At 41.7% G+C, this 18,240-nt stretch overlaps 1 protein-coding gene across 1 annotated transcript in view; it reads left to right on the top strand.

Moving 5' to 3' along the window:
• The window catches only part of PDE4B (phosphodiesterase 4B), a 489,372-nt gene that overhangs the window by 343,095 nt on the left and 128,037 nt on the right, over nt 1-18,240 (top strand). The window contains exon 3 of the mRNA XM_024119649.3: nt 14,173-14,367. Within this exon, the coding sequence (XP_023975417.1) occupies nt 14,173-14,367 (195 nt within the window). The remainder of the gene's footprint in view (nt 1-14,172; nt 14,368-18,240) is intronic.

Here is an 18,240-nt window from a genome sequence, read left to right as displayed (position 1 = left end):
GTTGGTTCAGTGGGTTGTGTATGCTTCCTGGTGGAGGGGACTAGTGCCTGTGTTCTGGTGGATGAGGCTGCCTCTTGTCTTTCTGTTGGGCAGGTCTGCATCTGGTGATGTGTTTTGGTGTACCTGTGACCTTATTATGATTTCAGGCAGCCTCTCTGCTAATGGGTGTGGTTGTGTTCCTCTGTTGCTAGTTGTTTGGCATAAGGTGTCTAGCACTGTAGCTTGCTGGTCGTTGAGTGGAGCTGTGTCTTAGCATTGAGACAGGGATCTCTGGGAGAGCTTTCCCCATTTGGTATTACGTGGATCTGGGAGGTGTCTGGTGGACCAATGTCCTGAACTCAGATGTCCCACCTCAGAGCCCAGGCCTGACACCCAGACGGAGCACTAAGACCCTGTCAGCCACACGGCTCAGAAGAAGAGGGAGAAAGAAAGACAAAGAAAGTAAAGAAGGAAGGAAGGAAAGAAAGAGAAAGAAAGAAAGAAAGAAAGAAAGAAAGAAAGAAAGAAAGAAAGAAAGAAAGAAAGAAAGAAAGAAAGAATAAAATAGTTATTAAAATAGAAAATAAAAAATAATTATTAAAAATAAAAAAATTAAAAAGTAATAAAAAAGGAAAAAAAAAGAATGAAGGAAGAGAGCAACCAAATGAGAAAACAGATCCACCAATGATAACAAGCACTATAAACTATAGTTTAAAAAAAAATGGATGGACAGAATCCTAGATCAAATGGTAAAAGCAAAGCTATACAGATAAAATCACATAAAGAAGCATACACATACACTCTCACAAAAAGAGAAAAAGGAAAAATATACATATATATCGTTGCTACCAATGTCCACCGCCTCATTTTTGGGATGATTTGTTGTCTATTCAGGTATTCCAGAAATGCAGGGTACATCAAGTTGATTGTGGAGATTTAATCCGCTGCTCCTGAGGCTGCTGGGAGAGATTTCCCTTTCTCTTCTTTGTTCACACAGCTCCTGGGGTTCAGCTTTGGATTTGGCCCCACCTCTGTGTGTAGGTCACCTGAGGGCAACTTTTCATTGCTCAAACAGGACAGGTTTAAAGTAGCATCTGATTAGGGGGCTCTGGCTCACTCAGTCCGGTGGGGGGATGGGTGCAGAATGTTGGGCTAGCCTGCGGCGGCAGAGGCCAGCACGATGTTACAACAGCCTGAGGCATGCTGTGTGTTCTCCCGGGGAAGTTGTCCCTGGATCATGGGACCCTGGCAGTGGTGGGCTGCACAGGCTCCCAGGAGGGTAGGTGTGGAGAGTGACCTGTGCTTGCACACAGGCTTCTTGATGGCTGCAGCTGCATCCTTAGCATTTCTTGCCCATGTCTAGGGTCCACACTGATAGCTGTGGCTCGCTCCCCTCTCTTGAGCTCGTTTAGGTGGCACTCTGAATCCCTTCTCCTCGCGCACCCCAAAACAATGGTCTGTTGCCTCTTAGGCAGTTCCAGACTTTTTCCCGGACTCCCTCCTGGCTAGCTGTGGTGCACTAGCCCCCTTCAGGCTGTGTTCACACAGCCAACCCCAGTCCTCTCCCTGGGATCTGACCTCCGAAGCCAGAGCCTCAGCTCCCAGCCCCCACCCGCCCTGGTGGGTGAGCAGACAAGCCTCTCAGGCTGGTGAGTTCTGGTTGGCACCGATCCTCTGTGCAGAAATCTCTCCTCTTTGCCCTCTGCACCCCTGTTGCTATGCTCTCCTCCATGGCTCTGAAGCTTCCCCCCAGCCACCCACCGTCTCCACCAGTGAAGGGGCTTCCTAGTGTGTGGAAACTTTTCCTCCTTTACAGCTCCCTCCCAGTTGTGCAGGTCCTGTCCCTATTCTTTTGTCTCTGTTTTTTTTTTCTTTTACCCTACCCAGGTACGTGGGGAGTTTCTTGCCTTTTGGGAAGTCTGAGGTCTTCTGCCAGTGTTCAGTAGGTGTTCTGTAGGAGTTGTTCCACCTGTAGATGTATTTCTGATGTATTTGTGGGGAGGAAGGTGATCTCCACATCTTACTCTTCCGCCATCTTGAAAGTCTCCTTGCTCCTTATCCTGATATGTCATGTTTTTATATTGATTCAGTTAAAAATACTTTCTATTTCTCTTTTGATTTTATCTTTAACTCATGAGTTATTTAGAATGTTTGGTTTCAAATACATGGAACTTTACTAGAGATCTTTCTGTTATGATTTCTAATTTAATTTCACTCTGATCAGAAAACATACTTTGTATGACTTGGATTTTTAAAAACCTATTGAGACTTGTTTTATCACCTAGAATATTATCTAACTTGGCAGCATATAGTTGGGTCATGCTCTTTTATTCATCTTGAAAATGTCTGCCTTTTAATTGTAGTATTTAGACCATTTACATTTAAGGAGACTGTTCAGGTGGTCAGGTTTAAAGCTGCTATGTTGCTATTTGTTTTCTATTTGTCCTATCTCTTCATTATATGTTTTTTTTCTCTTTTTCTGCTCTGTTTTGGGTAGTTAAGTGTTTTGTGCTTCCATTTTATTTCCTTAGGTATAGCTCTTCATTTTTTTTTTTTTTTTTGCGGTACGCGCGCCTCTCACTGTTGTGGCCTCTCCCGTTGCAGACCACAGGCTCCAGACGTGCAGGCTCATCAGCCATGGCTCACGGGCCTAGCCGCTCCATGGCATGTGGGATCTTCCTGGACCAGGGCACGAACCCGTGTCCCCTGCATTGGCAGGCGGACTCTCAACCACTGCGCCACCAGGCAAGCCCCATAGCTCTTCATTAAAAAAAAAAAAAATTTAATGATTACTTTAGGGATTCTAGTGTAAGTTTTAGCTTACCACAATCTACCTTCAAGCAGTACATATAGTATACATATAGTATAATTTCTTTTCCACAATATATTTCCATTTCTCCCTTCTTTGCCTTTGTGCACTTATTGTTATATGTCTTACTTCTACATGTGTTATAAATATCACAATACATTGTTATTATTTTTGCTTTTCAGTCAGTTATATTTTTCAGATATTTTAATAAGAAGCAAAAAAATTTTCATTTCATTGTGTAGATTCAGATTTCCATCTGGTACCATTTTTCTTCTGCCTAAAGGATTTCCTTGCTGATGTACAAAATGGAAAATGATGATGCATGAGCAAGTAAAGTAACATAGTCTATGAATAGGGGGAAAGGGTAGGGTTCAGAACAGCAGAATTGACTTCAGATATAATCATGGAGATTTATTGATAGTAACAAGAGGAAAAACTGAGCAGATATTTACTGATGTGAGTGAGTTGATTGAATTTGTTAATGGTTCCAATCAAACTGGGTTTAAATCCAATATCCACCATCCAGTAGCTGAGTGATCTTCAGCAAAATTTTTACACCCTTTGAACTTCAGTTTTCACATCCATAGAATCAAGTTAACATCTTTCCCACAGAGTGATATAGCAATGAAATGAGTTAATGTCCACCAAGCACATAACATGTGGCCCAGCTCACAGTGAGTGCTCTATACCTATGAGGAAAAAAATGTGTCGCTTTTCTTAGCTTTACTGCCTAAGTCAAGGAGAAAAGATTCTGTGACCTCATTTTTCTACCTCTACTTTCTCTTATCTTCCTCCTCTCACCCCCCCCCTTCCTTTCTAAAAGAACATATTTAAAACTCAAATACCAGGCTGTCTGCAGGTGCAGTGTTCAAGACTGATAACATTTGGAGGCCAGATGTTAACTGATGTAAACACTATTAAGTGTTCTGTAGACCAGAGGCTGAGGCAATGATTTCCAATTTTACGATTATTATTTAAGTTAATAGCAAACCATACTGCCACTCCTTCCACACCCTGACTCCACCAAAAGGGAGGTATATAGCCTATTCATTTTCAAGAGAATATAAGTTTTTGAAATACAAAGTTCTTGACACATTAAGTAATGCCATTTCACAAACTTAGGACTGGAAATGCAGCCTCAGTGCAGACCTCAACACCTACTTGAAGCTCTCTCTGAAAGGTCAAAGACTTGTGAAATTTGATCTCAAAACTAGTCTCATTTTCTGAAATAAGCCCAGAGTAATAATCACAAAAAATGCTTCAAACCTCTAACAAGTTTTTATGCCAACTGATGTTTTAAATTTGAGCTTCCTAAGGATTAGTGTGGGTGCTACGCCAATGACAGGAAATCAATAAATGAGTCCTTCTCCTAATGAAGAAGAGTTGCTTTTAAAATAGCAATTAAGTTGGATCTGCTATGAATCAGTAAGTTGATTTTTGGTGTTTAATATACTCACACACTCATTTATTTATTCACTAATCCATTGAATAGACATTGGTCCAGGACTAGCAATATGTGCCAAGCACATTGCCAGGCGCTAGTTAATACATTGGTAAACACAACAAATGATCCTCATGGAGCTTGGCGTTTTATGCAAGAGGAAGACAATTACAAAAATAATGAATATAAAAATATATGTAGCAAAAAGCTGTAATAGTACTGTGATGCAAAAGGGCCCTGCTTAAACAATGGGCTGGGGAAGGAATTTTTATGAGGTGACTTAATCCGAGGCTTAAAGAATGAGAAGAAGGCAGCCGTACAAAGAGTAGAGAAGATAATAAGCAGAGAGCAGCATTTATTCATTCATTCAACAAATATTTATTCAGCACTTTCTATAAGCCAGGAACTGTTCAAAGCAAAGAAAATATACCAGTGGAAAAAAAACACACATACAAAACTGCTGAGGTGGGAAAGGATTTGGCATGTTTCTGAAACAAAAAGGAAGCCCTTGAAGATAAATCATACTGAGCAAAGGGGAGTGTGGCACAAGATGAGGTTGCAGGGGTGGCAGGGGCAATACTATGTAGGGACTTTATGCTAAATGCAATGACATGATTTGCTGTGTGTTTTAAGAGATTGCTCTTGCTGTTATGTGGAGAAGGGTTTGGAGGATGGAGGGGGGTGGTGGAAGCAAGGAGGTTCATAGGGTGGCTACGCTAGTTCAAGTGAGATTTTAATGCCCTGAAACAGTGATGGCAGCAGAGATAGAGTGTACAGTTTTGATGTAGGAGGGAAAGGACTTTCTGGCCAACTGAAAAAGAAGAAGGGGGGTTGAGGAAGGATGTAAAATCATGGATGATTCAACTGAATATATGGCGGCTTCATTTACCACAATGAGGGAGACTGGGTAAGTGGATGGAGGTTGGTGGGGGTTACTAGAGGAGGTTTGGGCTAAAGATTAAAATAAATTCAAATAAATAAATTCTGGCCCAAGTTTTAAACAATTAAATCAATACAAAAGTGAAATTCAGTGTCTCATGGGGTTAACATGTCCCCCATCACTGGAGTATATACAAACATGCTAAATGACCATTTATCTACAATATTTTAGCTATAGATTTCAAGCAGAATTCTGGAACAGATTTCCAGATGGTATGTGAGAACTTATAAAAGAAAGCAACAATTTCTTGAAACCATCATTCGTTGAGTAAGAAATGATTTTCCTAGATTGATCTCATTTCTCTCAAAGGTAGTTTCACTTGCCTTTGAGCTACTGGAAGCTGGTACCATATATTTTAATAAGTATTTTATTTAATTAGTAGAGTTTATTATTGGCAGGGCTACCAAACTTATAAATGAGAGTATTTTTATTTTGTTAAGAAACCATTTGAATATATTTTATGATAACCTTTTAGGAAAAGTGGAGAGAGTAGGCTGAAAAATATTGAGCTAGTAGGATAATTTGTACATCCAAAGTGCAACTAGTGCAGCAGTAACACAAAGTAGTAAGTTCTCGACCTTGCAGTAAGTTTCCACCCTCCCACACCCCCGCTTTATAAAGTCCACATACAAAACACATTCCCACACAAAACTATTCTCATCTGGGAGGCCCCTACCTTTCCTGGGAATCACTGTCCTATAGGAAGTGACCTTTACTGTTAAGAGTTGTCCTAGCTCTTAGAAGGTTTTAGTGGATGAAAATTTGAGAGTGGGTATATGAAATTTCAGCCATAATTATAAAACATAGAGAAACACACACTTTATAACATTCCTATTTCTGAAAATTATTTTTTACCTGGAAATAGATGGGCAGAACACTTTGTAAACAGGTTAGAAATAATAATGTTCTTATAATTATGAGGTAGGATTGTTTACATTTGGTCCTGTTTTTCTTGTGCATCAAATTACATAACATAGGAAAAACACAGTGTGAAGTTATTAAAGGATCATTAAAATGTGCTCCTAAGCATTTGAAACAACGATTTTTTAAAATGACCCTCATTTTATAATTCCAGTAGAAAAATTAGGTATTGATATTACTTATTTGTTTATGCATTTCCTTAGTGAAATGTTAACACCCTGAAAAAAGATCTCAAACAACAAATAAAAGAACTTGCAACATAGAGTCCTCAGCTAAAGGAACATCAAGAGGAATATTCATGGCATTTCCATCCACCATCAACATCAAGGGATGAGGATGATCATTGCCAAATAGGATCATTTGCCTTCTTCTTGGGCTTGATGCCCTATGGAAGGTATTCCAGCCGTTCATTGCAGGTGGTATTTGGTATTTGGTAGCAAGCCCCTGGTTCTTCTTTATGGAGCTGGCTTTTAGGGGTTATCACAGTAGAGGGCAGGAGATGACTCCATGTCTCCACACCACTTACACTCCTTTTTGTTGGAGAAGTCTGTGCTGTCTGTGGTGGGCATCAAAGAGGAGCTAGAATAAGGTTCCTGGTCTTGAACCATTTATTCCTTCATTTTTTTTTTATTCATCAGACATTTGCTAAGTACCTCTGACAGGCATGACCCTTAGCAATGGGATAAATAATATGAAAAAGAGGTTCTGTGTCTTTGAGGAACACAGCCCTTTGGGGGCAAACTAGAACACTTACTTACAATTATTCTGGACAAGTGTTATGGTAGAGATATACCAATAGATAGATATCAATGCAGAGATAGCTGTATGAGACAATGGAGCACCTAACTCAACTCAGAAAGGGGGGCGGGCAGGGAAGAGGAAAATTAAATCACTAGCTTAATAAATGGCACCACATTCAAACCCAAATATCATTTGACACAGTTCTTTGGCTTAAAAAGGTATGGAAATAGAGATTGGAAGGAACCCAATGACAAAATTTACTACTACCTCTATCAGGTCTCAACTCAAATGACAGCATCTGAGGAAGATGGGTGATGCACCCGGTGTAAAGCAATAGACAGTCTATGAGACTGTGTAGAGTGGGCCTGCTGACCACCCAACCTAGAAACATTCTTCTCCGAACCGTTTTCTACCATACCATTATGCTTTATCTTCTCCATAGCATTTATCACTTTCTGAAATCATCTCATTTGATTTATTTATTGTCCATCTCTCCCCACAAGGACCTTGTCTGTCTTATACATTGCTGAATTCTCAGGCCTAGAACAGTGCCTTGTTTCATAATGGATGCTAATAAATATTTGTTCAGTGAATGAGTTACCATTAACAATGTAAAACCACATTGAACCACACTTGAGAACTGATCTTCTATTTCTAAAATCTCTGTAACATGTTTAATCTCAGAGGCATCTCAAAGGTCTTCTACTGATTCATTTTTTCATTCATTTCAGTGGGGAAAGACCAAGGCTTGGGGGCCAGAATATGGGGAGTCCCTGTTTCGTGTCAGTTATTTCTTCACAGAGCTGGAGCTGGAAGCCAGGGCTCCAGAATCCCAGGGCTCTTTGGGATTACTCTGCTCCCTCTGGTTAAACTTCTCTGTGGAGAAAGCATTTTTGGATTATTGCAGTGGCTGTAATTTTCAAAGCCCCTAGAAAAAAGGAAAGCAGTGGGAAGATGCTTCTGGAATTCAGATGAGCTGAACATCATAGTTCTCCTTCCTTTTCTACAGGAGGGAAGTCAAGACTTTGGAACTGGATTCTTAGGGCAAAACTGGGTTATTCTGCCATAACTGTGGCCAGAGGAGGTCTGCCTGCTTTCAGCTGGGACATGGGCCCTACATCATGCTGACTATGATTTTTGCACAGTTAAGTTCTTCATTAGAAATTAGGACTAGGGCTTCCCTGGTGGCGCAGCGGTTGCGCGTCCGCCTGCCGATGCAGGGGAACCGGGTTCGCGCCCCGGTCTGGGAGGATCCCACATGCCGCGGAGCGGCTGGGCCCGTGAGCTGTGGCCGCTGAGCCTGCGCGTCCGGAGCCTGTGCCCCGCAACGGGAGAGGCCACAGCAGAGGGAGGCCCGCATACCACAAAAAAAAAAAAAAAATGAAATTAGGACTGGCTTCAGCCTGCAGCCATTAATTATACAGAGGTGGGTCACTGTCATTGTGGGTAAAAATGCATGCCCGTGTGCAGCTTCCTCATCTACAAGGACCAGGTTGCACATTGAGGTGATGGCCAATGTAAATATATAAGTGAATGGTTATTTTTATCAAAGTGGTAAGCAAGCATTTGAAGATGTTAGTTTCTGAGTATAATTGAGGGAAATATTTTCCAACAGAACTTTAAAGAAACACAGCATTTTTTCACAAATATACCACCGCCCAAAAACACACACATACACACACACTCCACACCCAAACATACACCTTGTGATAGACAAAAAAGTTCTCCAAAACTCATGGGATGGAGTTCCTGGCATACTGCAGGGAGGATGGAGAAAGAGGACCCTATTGACTCCATTTGGGGACTCCTCTGAGATCTTTAGCTGCCAGAGGTTTTAATCCAAATAAAAATGGCTTTTTGTCAGATAAGAGATATAAACTGGTGAGATCCTCACATTCATTCAATAAATATTTGTTGGATGCCTTCTGGTGTGAAACTCAGTTCTGGGCCCTGGGAATACAAAATGAATAAGGCTTAGTCCCTGCTTCAAGGTCACAGTCTACTGGAGTGAGAGAGATAATGTAAACAGAGACATACAATCCAGCGTGGTAGGTTCTGGGATCAAAAAGAGTCTGTGAGGCCATGGAGGAGAGGACCCTGGGCACAGATTGCAGGATGAAATTAAAAGAGGTCACACTTGAGAATTTTTCAAATGAAGTTTCACATTTTGGAGGCTTCTGTTTTCTCCTTTTGAAATGGGGGGAAGAGAATCAGCCCAGAGTTGTGAGAATTCGACAATGTATTACCTAGAGAAGGAATGAGTTGTCAAAGAAAAGTCTCCTCTGATTCAGAAATGAGTGATTCCTAGGATGTTGCTTCATGACTTTTTGTTACATAAATTGGGGTATGTGCAGGTAATCCACCTGGCTTAGCTTGAATTCTTGGAAATAGAGCTTCTCTTCGTTTACTAAAAGGTTTCATATACACCTTGTGATTCTGTTCTTTATCCCTGATTTTTCCTCCCAGGCTTATGAATAAGGCTTCAGTCCCATTTCTCCCTCCGAGACTGGCAAGCGGCCCTACCTGCTCCAGCTGGAGGCTGGGCAGTGCAGGCTGGGGAAGCTGTAGATGTCTTCTGCCGCCTGCTGGCTCCCTCTTAGCACAAGTGCAGGGCTGGCTTTGCATGGATTCCTAGGCAATGGAGTCCACCAGGAGAGAAAGTGGGGCAGAGAATGTTCCTGCTTTTATTGAAAAGAAAGAGACGAGAAGATGGCAGACAGAAGCTGGTATAGGAGGGCTTTTCCCATCATGGGAGTTTGTGTAAAGATATCACCATCTCAAACATCTATGCCAGTGATTTTTCTATATAAGTTTGTTTTGTTCAGAGAGAACACAGCTGTGCTTTTTATTTATTTTTATTTTTAGATCATTGTCTCACAAAGCTTATCAAATAAGTTAATGCCCCATCTGTATAGACTCATTTGAAGGAAACAGCAGAAACCCCTGCCAGTGGAAATTGAGATGAGGGTAAGGAGGCAGGAAAAGGCAAGGGACAGGAGAAACATTTCATAGTAAATTGACTTTCATTGGTTCAGCTGACATTTTTTGATAGACGTACTATTTACAAGGCTCCGATCCAGATGCCTGGGATACAAAAGTGAGTAATATTGGGTCCCTTCTCTTGAGGAGATAAGAATCTATCGGGGAGCAGCTAAATAAGTGGATAATTAAATAAATGGAAAATTAAATAGAGATTACAAGTACTGTGATCAAGTACTGCTGTAAAGGAGTCTAGGAGAACACAGAAGCGGAGTACATATCTAAATCAAACTGGTAGCTGCAATGTTAGAAAATATTTACTGGAGAAGGTGGCATGAGCTGAATTTGAAGTCGTGATTGATTGGAGACAGTGGGGAGAAGGGCATTCCAGTTACAGGGAGCACCACCCCTCACACACAGCATCACCCACTACCACCGCTACCTCGAGAAGCTGAGACCTCTAGAATCAAAGCAGGAGAAAGGTGTTAAAATATTAGGTCTTGGACAACAAGCAGTTGACTCAGTCCAGGGCGATCTGCCGAGACAGGCAGAATCACGGGGGACAGCAGCATACAGAATCCTGGACGTCAGAGAGCAGGACTTGGGGGTGGCGGGAGTGTCTCTGATCCTAGAAAAAAGGCCACTTTCAATACAGTTTCAGTCCATATGCTGGCTCTGGGCAGGTCCCGTCAACTATTCAGAAACTTGTGCATGACATCCCCTCAGTCTATCTGAAAACTTCTCAGTGACGCCATCCGAATATTGAAGTAACTGTAAGCTCAAAGGTATCAATTACAATGTTATTTAAAATTAGAAATTCCGTTACCCACAATAGGGAAAATGCCTGAGGAAGTTCAGCACAACTTCTGGATGAACCATTAAGTTCCATGGGCATGGAAAATGACCATTCTGAAAACTGCGCACTACGCGAAAAAAAATCATGATTCAAGCCTGCAGGAAAAATATTAACACTCAGAAAGAAAAGACTAACCTGCTAATATTTTTTCTCTATTGTTTATATTTTATATAACATTCTTCTTTACTTTTATAATAGTATTTTTTAATATAAAGAAGCCTAAAGGTGAAATATGAGTCCTGATTAAGGCAGGGCTAAAAATTACTCTAAATAAATAATGACCCCATTTGTATGTTCGCTTCTGATATTTCAGATTCTGTTTTTTCCCTAATTGTATTTCAGTTTATGCAGCATGTTCCTTTTGCTTGTTAAGTCCGCCCTCCGTCTCCCCTTTACCCACACCCTTCTTTCCACCCTGGATCTGTGGGACGTATTGTGATGTCTGCCCACTAATTTTGCTGTGACTGGAGCTGGTGTCTGGTTGGTGATTCACGTTTGTTCCTAAGTTGTACATCTGTGTTGGTTGCTTTGAAACTGTGCCCCAGGGAATATGAAAGGCCATTTGTCTCCCTGAAACTGCTTCTTTGCCCCAGAGAATTCTTCCTTGGCTTTTTCTGAATTCCCGCAAGCTCTTCTATGAGTTTAGGCAGGGTAAAGAAGAAAGAAAAAAGAAAAAGAAGAAAACGAAGGAAAGCAGCATGGAGGGAGTTTTAGTGTCTGGGCCTAGTCCCTGCTTACCTGGCAGGACCAAACCTCCTGGTCCTCCTGCTAACACTGGGGGCAGATGCTTTGTGACATCTACTTAAAGGGTAATACTTGTGGACTTACTTTCTGCCCACTAGGAATGCCTGAAGCAGGAAAGAGGGCAGAGTAAGCCCTCGTGGAAACCCTCAATGGAAAAAGTTCTGAGAGTTTGGTAGGCATACCCACTTGGCACCTCTTCTAAGGTTTTAGCACAGATATACACAGCTGTGACATTCATAATATTTAATGACTGGTACCACATGGGCACTGACCAGTTAAAAGGACACAGGCCACCGTGCTGAAGCTAGAGACCCCTGCTGTTCCAGTCATCAGCAGATCCTGGACAGTCTGGGGCAGTGGCTGTCTGCCAACTGTTACAAAAGTATTTCAGGGACTTCCCTGGCTGTCCAGTGGTTAAGACTTTGCCTTCCAGTGCAGGGAGTGCAGGTTCAATCCCTGGTTGGAGAGCTAAGATCCCACATGCCTCGGGGTGAGCTAAGATCCCACATGCCTCGGGGTTAAAAAACCAAAACATAAAACAGAAGCAATATTGTAACAAATTCAATAAAGACTTTAAAAATGATCCACATCAAAAAAAAAAGTATTTCAATGTTTTAATACCCATTAAGGCTGTACAGATAGATACCAAATGAATTACAATATGATTACTCATGAAATTTCAAAGCTTATTTATGTCCACTCTTAAGCTTTATGTAGGCCCATCTTTACCTTTTAAGAGCCTTCCCTCTCTGTCCTTAAGAAGAGTTCAGAGCCAGCACCAAGTCCTAGTTCTACAGGCTCTGGGTGGCACAAAGGAGTCCTTATCCACAAAGGAGCTCTTTATTTTGCTCAACAACTAGTATAGATCTCACCCAAGGAAAGTGTGCAAGTCAGCTTACGTTATATTTTCACTTGCTGCAACGTATTTGCCTTACAACATAGCTCTACCTCCAGGCAGGCTGGCAAACAGGCTGAAATGTGTGAGTGATTGCCCACCTGCCTGCTTGCCTGCAGTCTCTGAAACACAGTCCCATCCCAGACTGTGAGCCTGCCGTGAAAATCCATTTGCAGTACCGTGAAAGCCCAAATACATACATTGGATTGTTATGGCTCTTCCTTGTTCTCTTAACTGGAGATTCTCACTTGCTGCTTCTTATCAGACACCCAAGTTTGTGGGTTGGCTAAAAGCAGCTTCTTGGAATGGTCTCCGGGGAAGCATTATGACCCTGAATTCTTTCATTTCTTCTTTTCGTGTTTCAGTGAAATCTACAGCCTCAGGGTAATTTACTGCCTCCCCTGTCTTCATCCAAGATAACAGCCAAGGTTGCTCATAATCCGACTGACTCTCTACATACCAAACACACGTTTCGCTTGAATGTAGAGACTGAAGGGAAACTGCACTCAGTGACCCAGTGAGCCATTCTGGAGTTCTGTGATTACTGAAGTCTGAGGTTGTAGAGGACTGAATTGGAAGACTTGGGTCTTCCAATTCTTACTGTACAGTTACTAGCCTGTGATTTTGAGCAGGTGTTTAAAATCTCTCTAAGCCTTATTTTCCTTAAATGTAGACTGAGATCATACTACATACTTCACAGGGTCGTGATAAGAGTTGTAAATAGAATAATAGATCAGAAAGCAATTTATAAACTAAAAAAATATACGCAAAATCCACCCCAAGAGAGAAGGCTATAAGAACTAATGAACAAAAAGAACCACAAATGTAGAAATAAATTATGGCAGCTGAATGAGTATAAAGGAAGCCCGCTACTGTGGTCCAGCTTGGAAAAGAGAGCATCTTTAGCCCCGTACCTTCCCTAACACCTTTCTGCAGAGCTTTAGCCAGAGAGCAGTGAGTGGTCTAGAGAAATACTAGGCAAGAGGGTTACTGTCAATCTGAGGCTAAGGGAGGTTGTGCATGCAGGAAAAATGCATAGGGGATGTTGGAGAGCATGGGAATGACACAGTGCCTAAAGTAACACCAGGACCAGGAGAGAGAAAACAACAGCCAAAATGTCCACTGCTCCCACCTGTGTGTTCATTGATCAGAGCTTGTTCAAATAATTCTGGACTTGAGGGTACCTTTCCAGAGTGAGGTAGACTGACCAGAAATCTCAATGGCACTCCTCTGCCAGAGTCAGTGGCTGTATCCTCCTCCAGAGAGAAAGCTCTGCACCCCTGGAGGGCTATTTGGCATTATCAGATTAATTAAGTCATTGTCTGTGCTTAAACTTGCATATGAATATTACGTGTCAGACTGGGCCTCACATTTAATCAGCCAGTGGATGTTTTCAGGATAGCACTTTGTTCCTGAAACATTCAGAAATGTGCACATTGTATCTTTAATGAGACTGTGATATTTATTTATGGCAGGAAGAAGCCTCCCAGCTAAGAAGACTCATTCAAGTGATAGTTGAGTGTCTGGCACTTAGAGCTGTGTTAGATGCTGTATCTGGAGTCGCTTATTATCAACAGTTTATTTTATGAATTTGTCAATGTTGCTCATGCCGCTGAAAGGCCATGGGACTTTGCTCCGAGGGTCAAATCCTGGCTCCAGTCTCTGCTGATGACTGAACTTCTGTGGGACTGTTCCGTTTGTATAAAATGAGAATGACTGCAACTCAGAGCTGTTTGGAGCCTTAAAACTTTCCACGAAGTGTGAAGTGCTATGTAAAGTGCCTGGCACGCATGGGTTCTCCATGTATGTATGTCAGATGCCCTTCTCTATGTTTCTCATGTGACCAGTTTTCTTCTTTCTCTTCAAGCTTTGATGTGGAAAATGGCCCTTCCCCAGGTCGGAGCCCGCTGGATCCCCAGGCCAGCTCTTCCTCTGGGCTGGTGCTTCATGCCACCTTTCCTGGGCACAGCCAGCGCAGAGAGTCCTTTCTCTACAGATCAGACAGCGACTATGACTTGTCGCCAAAGGCGATGTCGAGAAACTCTTCACTTCCAAGCGAGCAGTAAGTACGAGCTGTCTGACTCCCAGTTTCACACTTACCTCATCTTTAACCCCATCAGATCAGAGAAGCAACACTGTTCCCCTTTAACCCCCAGGAAAGAGGGAGGAGAAAAGTGAACAGAGCAGAGGTGACAACGATGACCACCTTAAGGATATTAATGCTCTCTTGCATGAGAAATATGTAGCCGGGGTCCCCAAGAGTGTTTAAAACCTCAGGCAACAGTGTTTGATTTACTTCGGTTATTGACACTTAAAAAAAAAATTATTATTTGGCTTCATTTCCTGAACTGCTGAATTGTTTATGGCATGAGAATCTTAACGCTCTTTGCAAACCACACTCAAACTTTCCAAGGCATGCGCAGTTTGCATGAGGCTACAGCAGAGAAGGAAAATGGTGGTTGGTGACACGCATCCTCTCTGAGTGGCCTTTGCTGGGCGACATTTAATAAGCTGTCATCTAGTCACATGTCTGTGTCCCTTCTCTGGAACCTTAACACAATGCCCACTTGTTGCCTGGCTCCTGGGTGAGACAGAACATACTCCACCGCCCTGTTAAGCATGGCTGATGTTTCTGTTTTGCTGCTATTAATTGGAGATCTCTAATTTTTATTTAAAGAACAACGACCGGGTTGTGTTACTTGTTTATTAAGTTTCTGAAACCAAATAAAATTGGATGCTGGAATTCATGCCTTAAAAGGTCTCTAGGCACATGTACAATTGTATCTAACATCATATGTTATAAAAATATCAGTAGCTCTCTAAAGTCTCCAGCCTGGAAAATTCCACTGGGCTCTCTTCTGCTGTTGGAAAGGAAGCTAAAAAGGGTCACCCTCTTGTGAAAGGGGCAGGGGACATTTTAAAGCTACCAATAAAAAGTATTGCCCAGGGCATTTCCGCCAGCTAATTTTAACAGAGGCACCCCTGTCCTAAAATATCTCAATCATCGGGTGGACCAAAATTCATTTTTTCTCTCATTTGGCAAAAATTTACTGAAGCTCTCCTATGTGCCATGCAGTGTGCCAGGCTTTGGTCATAAAAGGTCAGCAGAACAGTGGGAAAAAAATCACAGATGCGTTAAAGACAGATATTATTCTCTAAAAGTTTGCATGCTTTCAGGGAGGTTACAGTTAAATAAGAAAGATAAGAGGAACACTGCTACTGTGTGGAAGGAAACATTTAGTGAGTGCTTACTATAGGGCCCTGTTCATTTACATACATTATCTCTTTTAATCTTTACAAAAGCCCCATCAGGTAGGCACCATTATTATCTCCAGTCTATAGATGATGAAACGAAGACTCTGAGAAATGAGAAACCTGCCCCTCCCCCATGACTCTATGCCATGCTATATACCTTGATGTAGCTAAGAAAGACCATAGGCAAAACTTTGGGACTTTATTTACCTATGTTCTTCAAACTGCAAAGTAGAACCTCTCCTATCAGGTAGAAAAACATGAGTGGAGTAGAGGTAACTTCTTTGCTGTAGATCATGTAGAACCAAGGAAATTTCTGACCAAGGTTTGGATGGGGGCTTTGACAGTGAACATCCCTGGAATTCTCTCTTCCACCAAAACAAACAGCTTTCTAGACTCCCCCGAGGGAGAGCATAGGAGATGTGATGAGCTGAAGCATCTCAGGGTCACTCACAGGCTTCCCAGCAGGTTCTAACCAACTTTCAGATTAAACTCCAGTGATTCCTTACTTAGGACCAAAAGGTTATAGAAATTTTGAACATGAAGAGACTTTCAAGACCACAGTCCAACTCAGTCTATAGCTGTAGAAACAGACATCTAGTTCTGAACGACTCTGCATTCAGGTCCCTAATACTAATGGTTACCCTCTTTTCAATTTTACCAACCAGGAAAAATTATCCCCTAACTTTAGAACCTACATAGATTTGCCAACTTTAGATTTAGGCAAGTAAGGATTATATATGTAAGTTAACTAGTATCATTCTCCCTTAAAAAAAAAAAAACAGCAAGTACCTTCAAGATGGTGGAGGAGTAGGAAATGGAGGTCACCTTCCTCCCCACAAATACATCAAAAATACATGTGGAACAACTCCTACAGAACACCTACTGAACGCTGGCAGAAGACCTCACACTTCCCAAAAGGGCCTGGGTTCTCTAGCCAGGTGTCAGGCGTGAGCCTCTGAGGTAGGAGAGCTGAGTTCAGGACACTGGACCACCAGAGACCTCCAGGCCCCACATAACATCAATCGGCAAAAGCTCTCGCAGGGACTGCCGTCTCAACGCTAAGATGCATCATCACTCAAAAAACAGCAAGCTCCAGTGCTGGACACCCCATATCAAACAACTAGCAAGACAGGAACACAACCCCACCCAATAGCAGAGAGGCTGCCTAAAATCATAAAAAGGGCACAAACACCCCAAAACACACCACTGGAAGCGGTCCTGCCCAGCAGAAAGACAAGATCCAGCCTCATCCTCCTGATCACAGGCACTAGTCCCCTCCACCAGGAAGCATACACAACCCACTGAAGCAACCTTAACCACTTGGGCAGACACCAAAAAAAAAGGGGAACTACGAACTTGCAGCCTGCGAAAAGGAGACCCCAGGCACAGTAAGTTAAGCAAAATGAGAAGACACAGAAATACACAGCAGATGAAGGAACAAGGTAAAAACGCACCAGACCAAAGAAATGAAGAGGAAATAGGCAGTTAACCTGGAAAAGAATTCAGAGTAATGATAGTAAAGATTATCCAAAATCTTGGAAATAGAATAGAGAAAATACAAGAAACATTTAACAAGGACCTAGAAGAACTAAAGAGCAAATAAACAATGATGAACAACACAATAAATGAAATTAAAAATTCTCTAGAAGGAATCAATATCAGAATAACTGAGGCAGAAAAACGAATAAGTGACCTGGAAGATAAAATAGTGGAAATAACTACCACAGAGCAGAATAAGGAAAAAAGAATGAAAAGAATTGAGGACAGTCTCAGAGACCTCTGGGACAACTTTAAATGTGCCAACATTCGAATTGTAGGGGTCCCCCATAAGGTTAACAGCTGATCTTTCAGCATAAACTCTGCAAGCCAGAAGGAAGTGGCAGGACATATATAAATTGGTGAAAGGGAAAAACCTACAACCAAGATTACTCTACCCAGCAAGGACCTCATTCAGATTTAACAGAGAAATTAAAACCTTAACAGACAAGCAAAACTAAGAGAATTCAGCACCACAAAACCAGCTTTACAGCAAATGCTGAAGGAACTTCTCTAGGCAGGAAACACCAGAGAAGGAAAAGACCTACAATAACAAACCCAAAACAATTAAGAAAATGGTAATAGGAGCATACATATTGATCATTACCTTAAATGTAAATGGATTAAATGCTCCAAACAAAAGACATAGACTGGCTGAATGGATACAAAAACAAGATCCATAAATATGCTGTCTACAAGACACCCACTTCAGACCTAGGGACACATACAGAGTGAAACTGAGGGGATGGAAAAAGATATTCCATGGAAATGGGAATCAAAAGAAAGCTGGAGTAGTAACTCTCATATCAGACAAAATAGACTTTAAAATATAGAATGTTACAAGAGAAAAAGAAGGACGCTACATAATGATCAAGGGATCAATCCAAGAAGAAAATATAACAATTGTAAATATTTATGCACCCAACATAGGAGCACCCCATTACATTAGGCAAATGCTAACAGCCATAACATGGGAAATTGACAGTAACACAATAATAGTAAGGGACTTTAACACCCCACTTTCACTAATGGACATATCATCCAAAATGAAAATAAATAAGGAAACACAAGCTTTAAATGAGACATTAAACAAGATGGACTTAATTGATATTTATAGGACATTCCATCCAAAAACAACAGAATA

Source organism: Physeter macrocephalus, chromosome 4 (assembly GCF_002837175.3).
Source record: "Physeter macrocephalus isolate SW-GA chromosome 4, ASM283717v5, whole genome shotgun sequence".
Classification (NCBI taxonomy): domain Eukaryota; kingdom Metazoa; phylum Chordata; class Mammalia; order Artiodactyla; family Physeteridae; genus Physeter; species Physeter macrocephalus.
The sequence above is the reverse complement of the archived record's forward strand: the minus strand, read 5'-3'. Positions and strand labels throughout refer to the sequence as shown.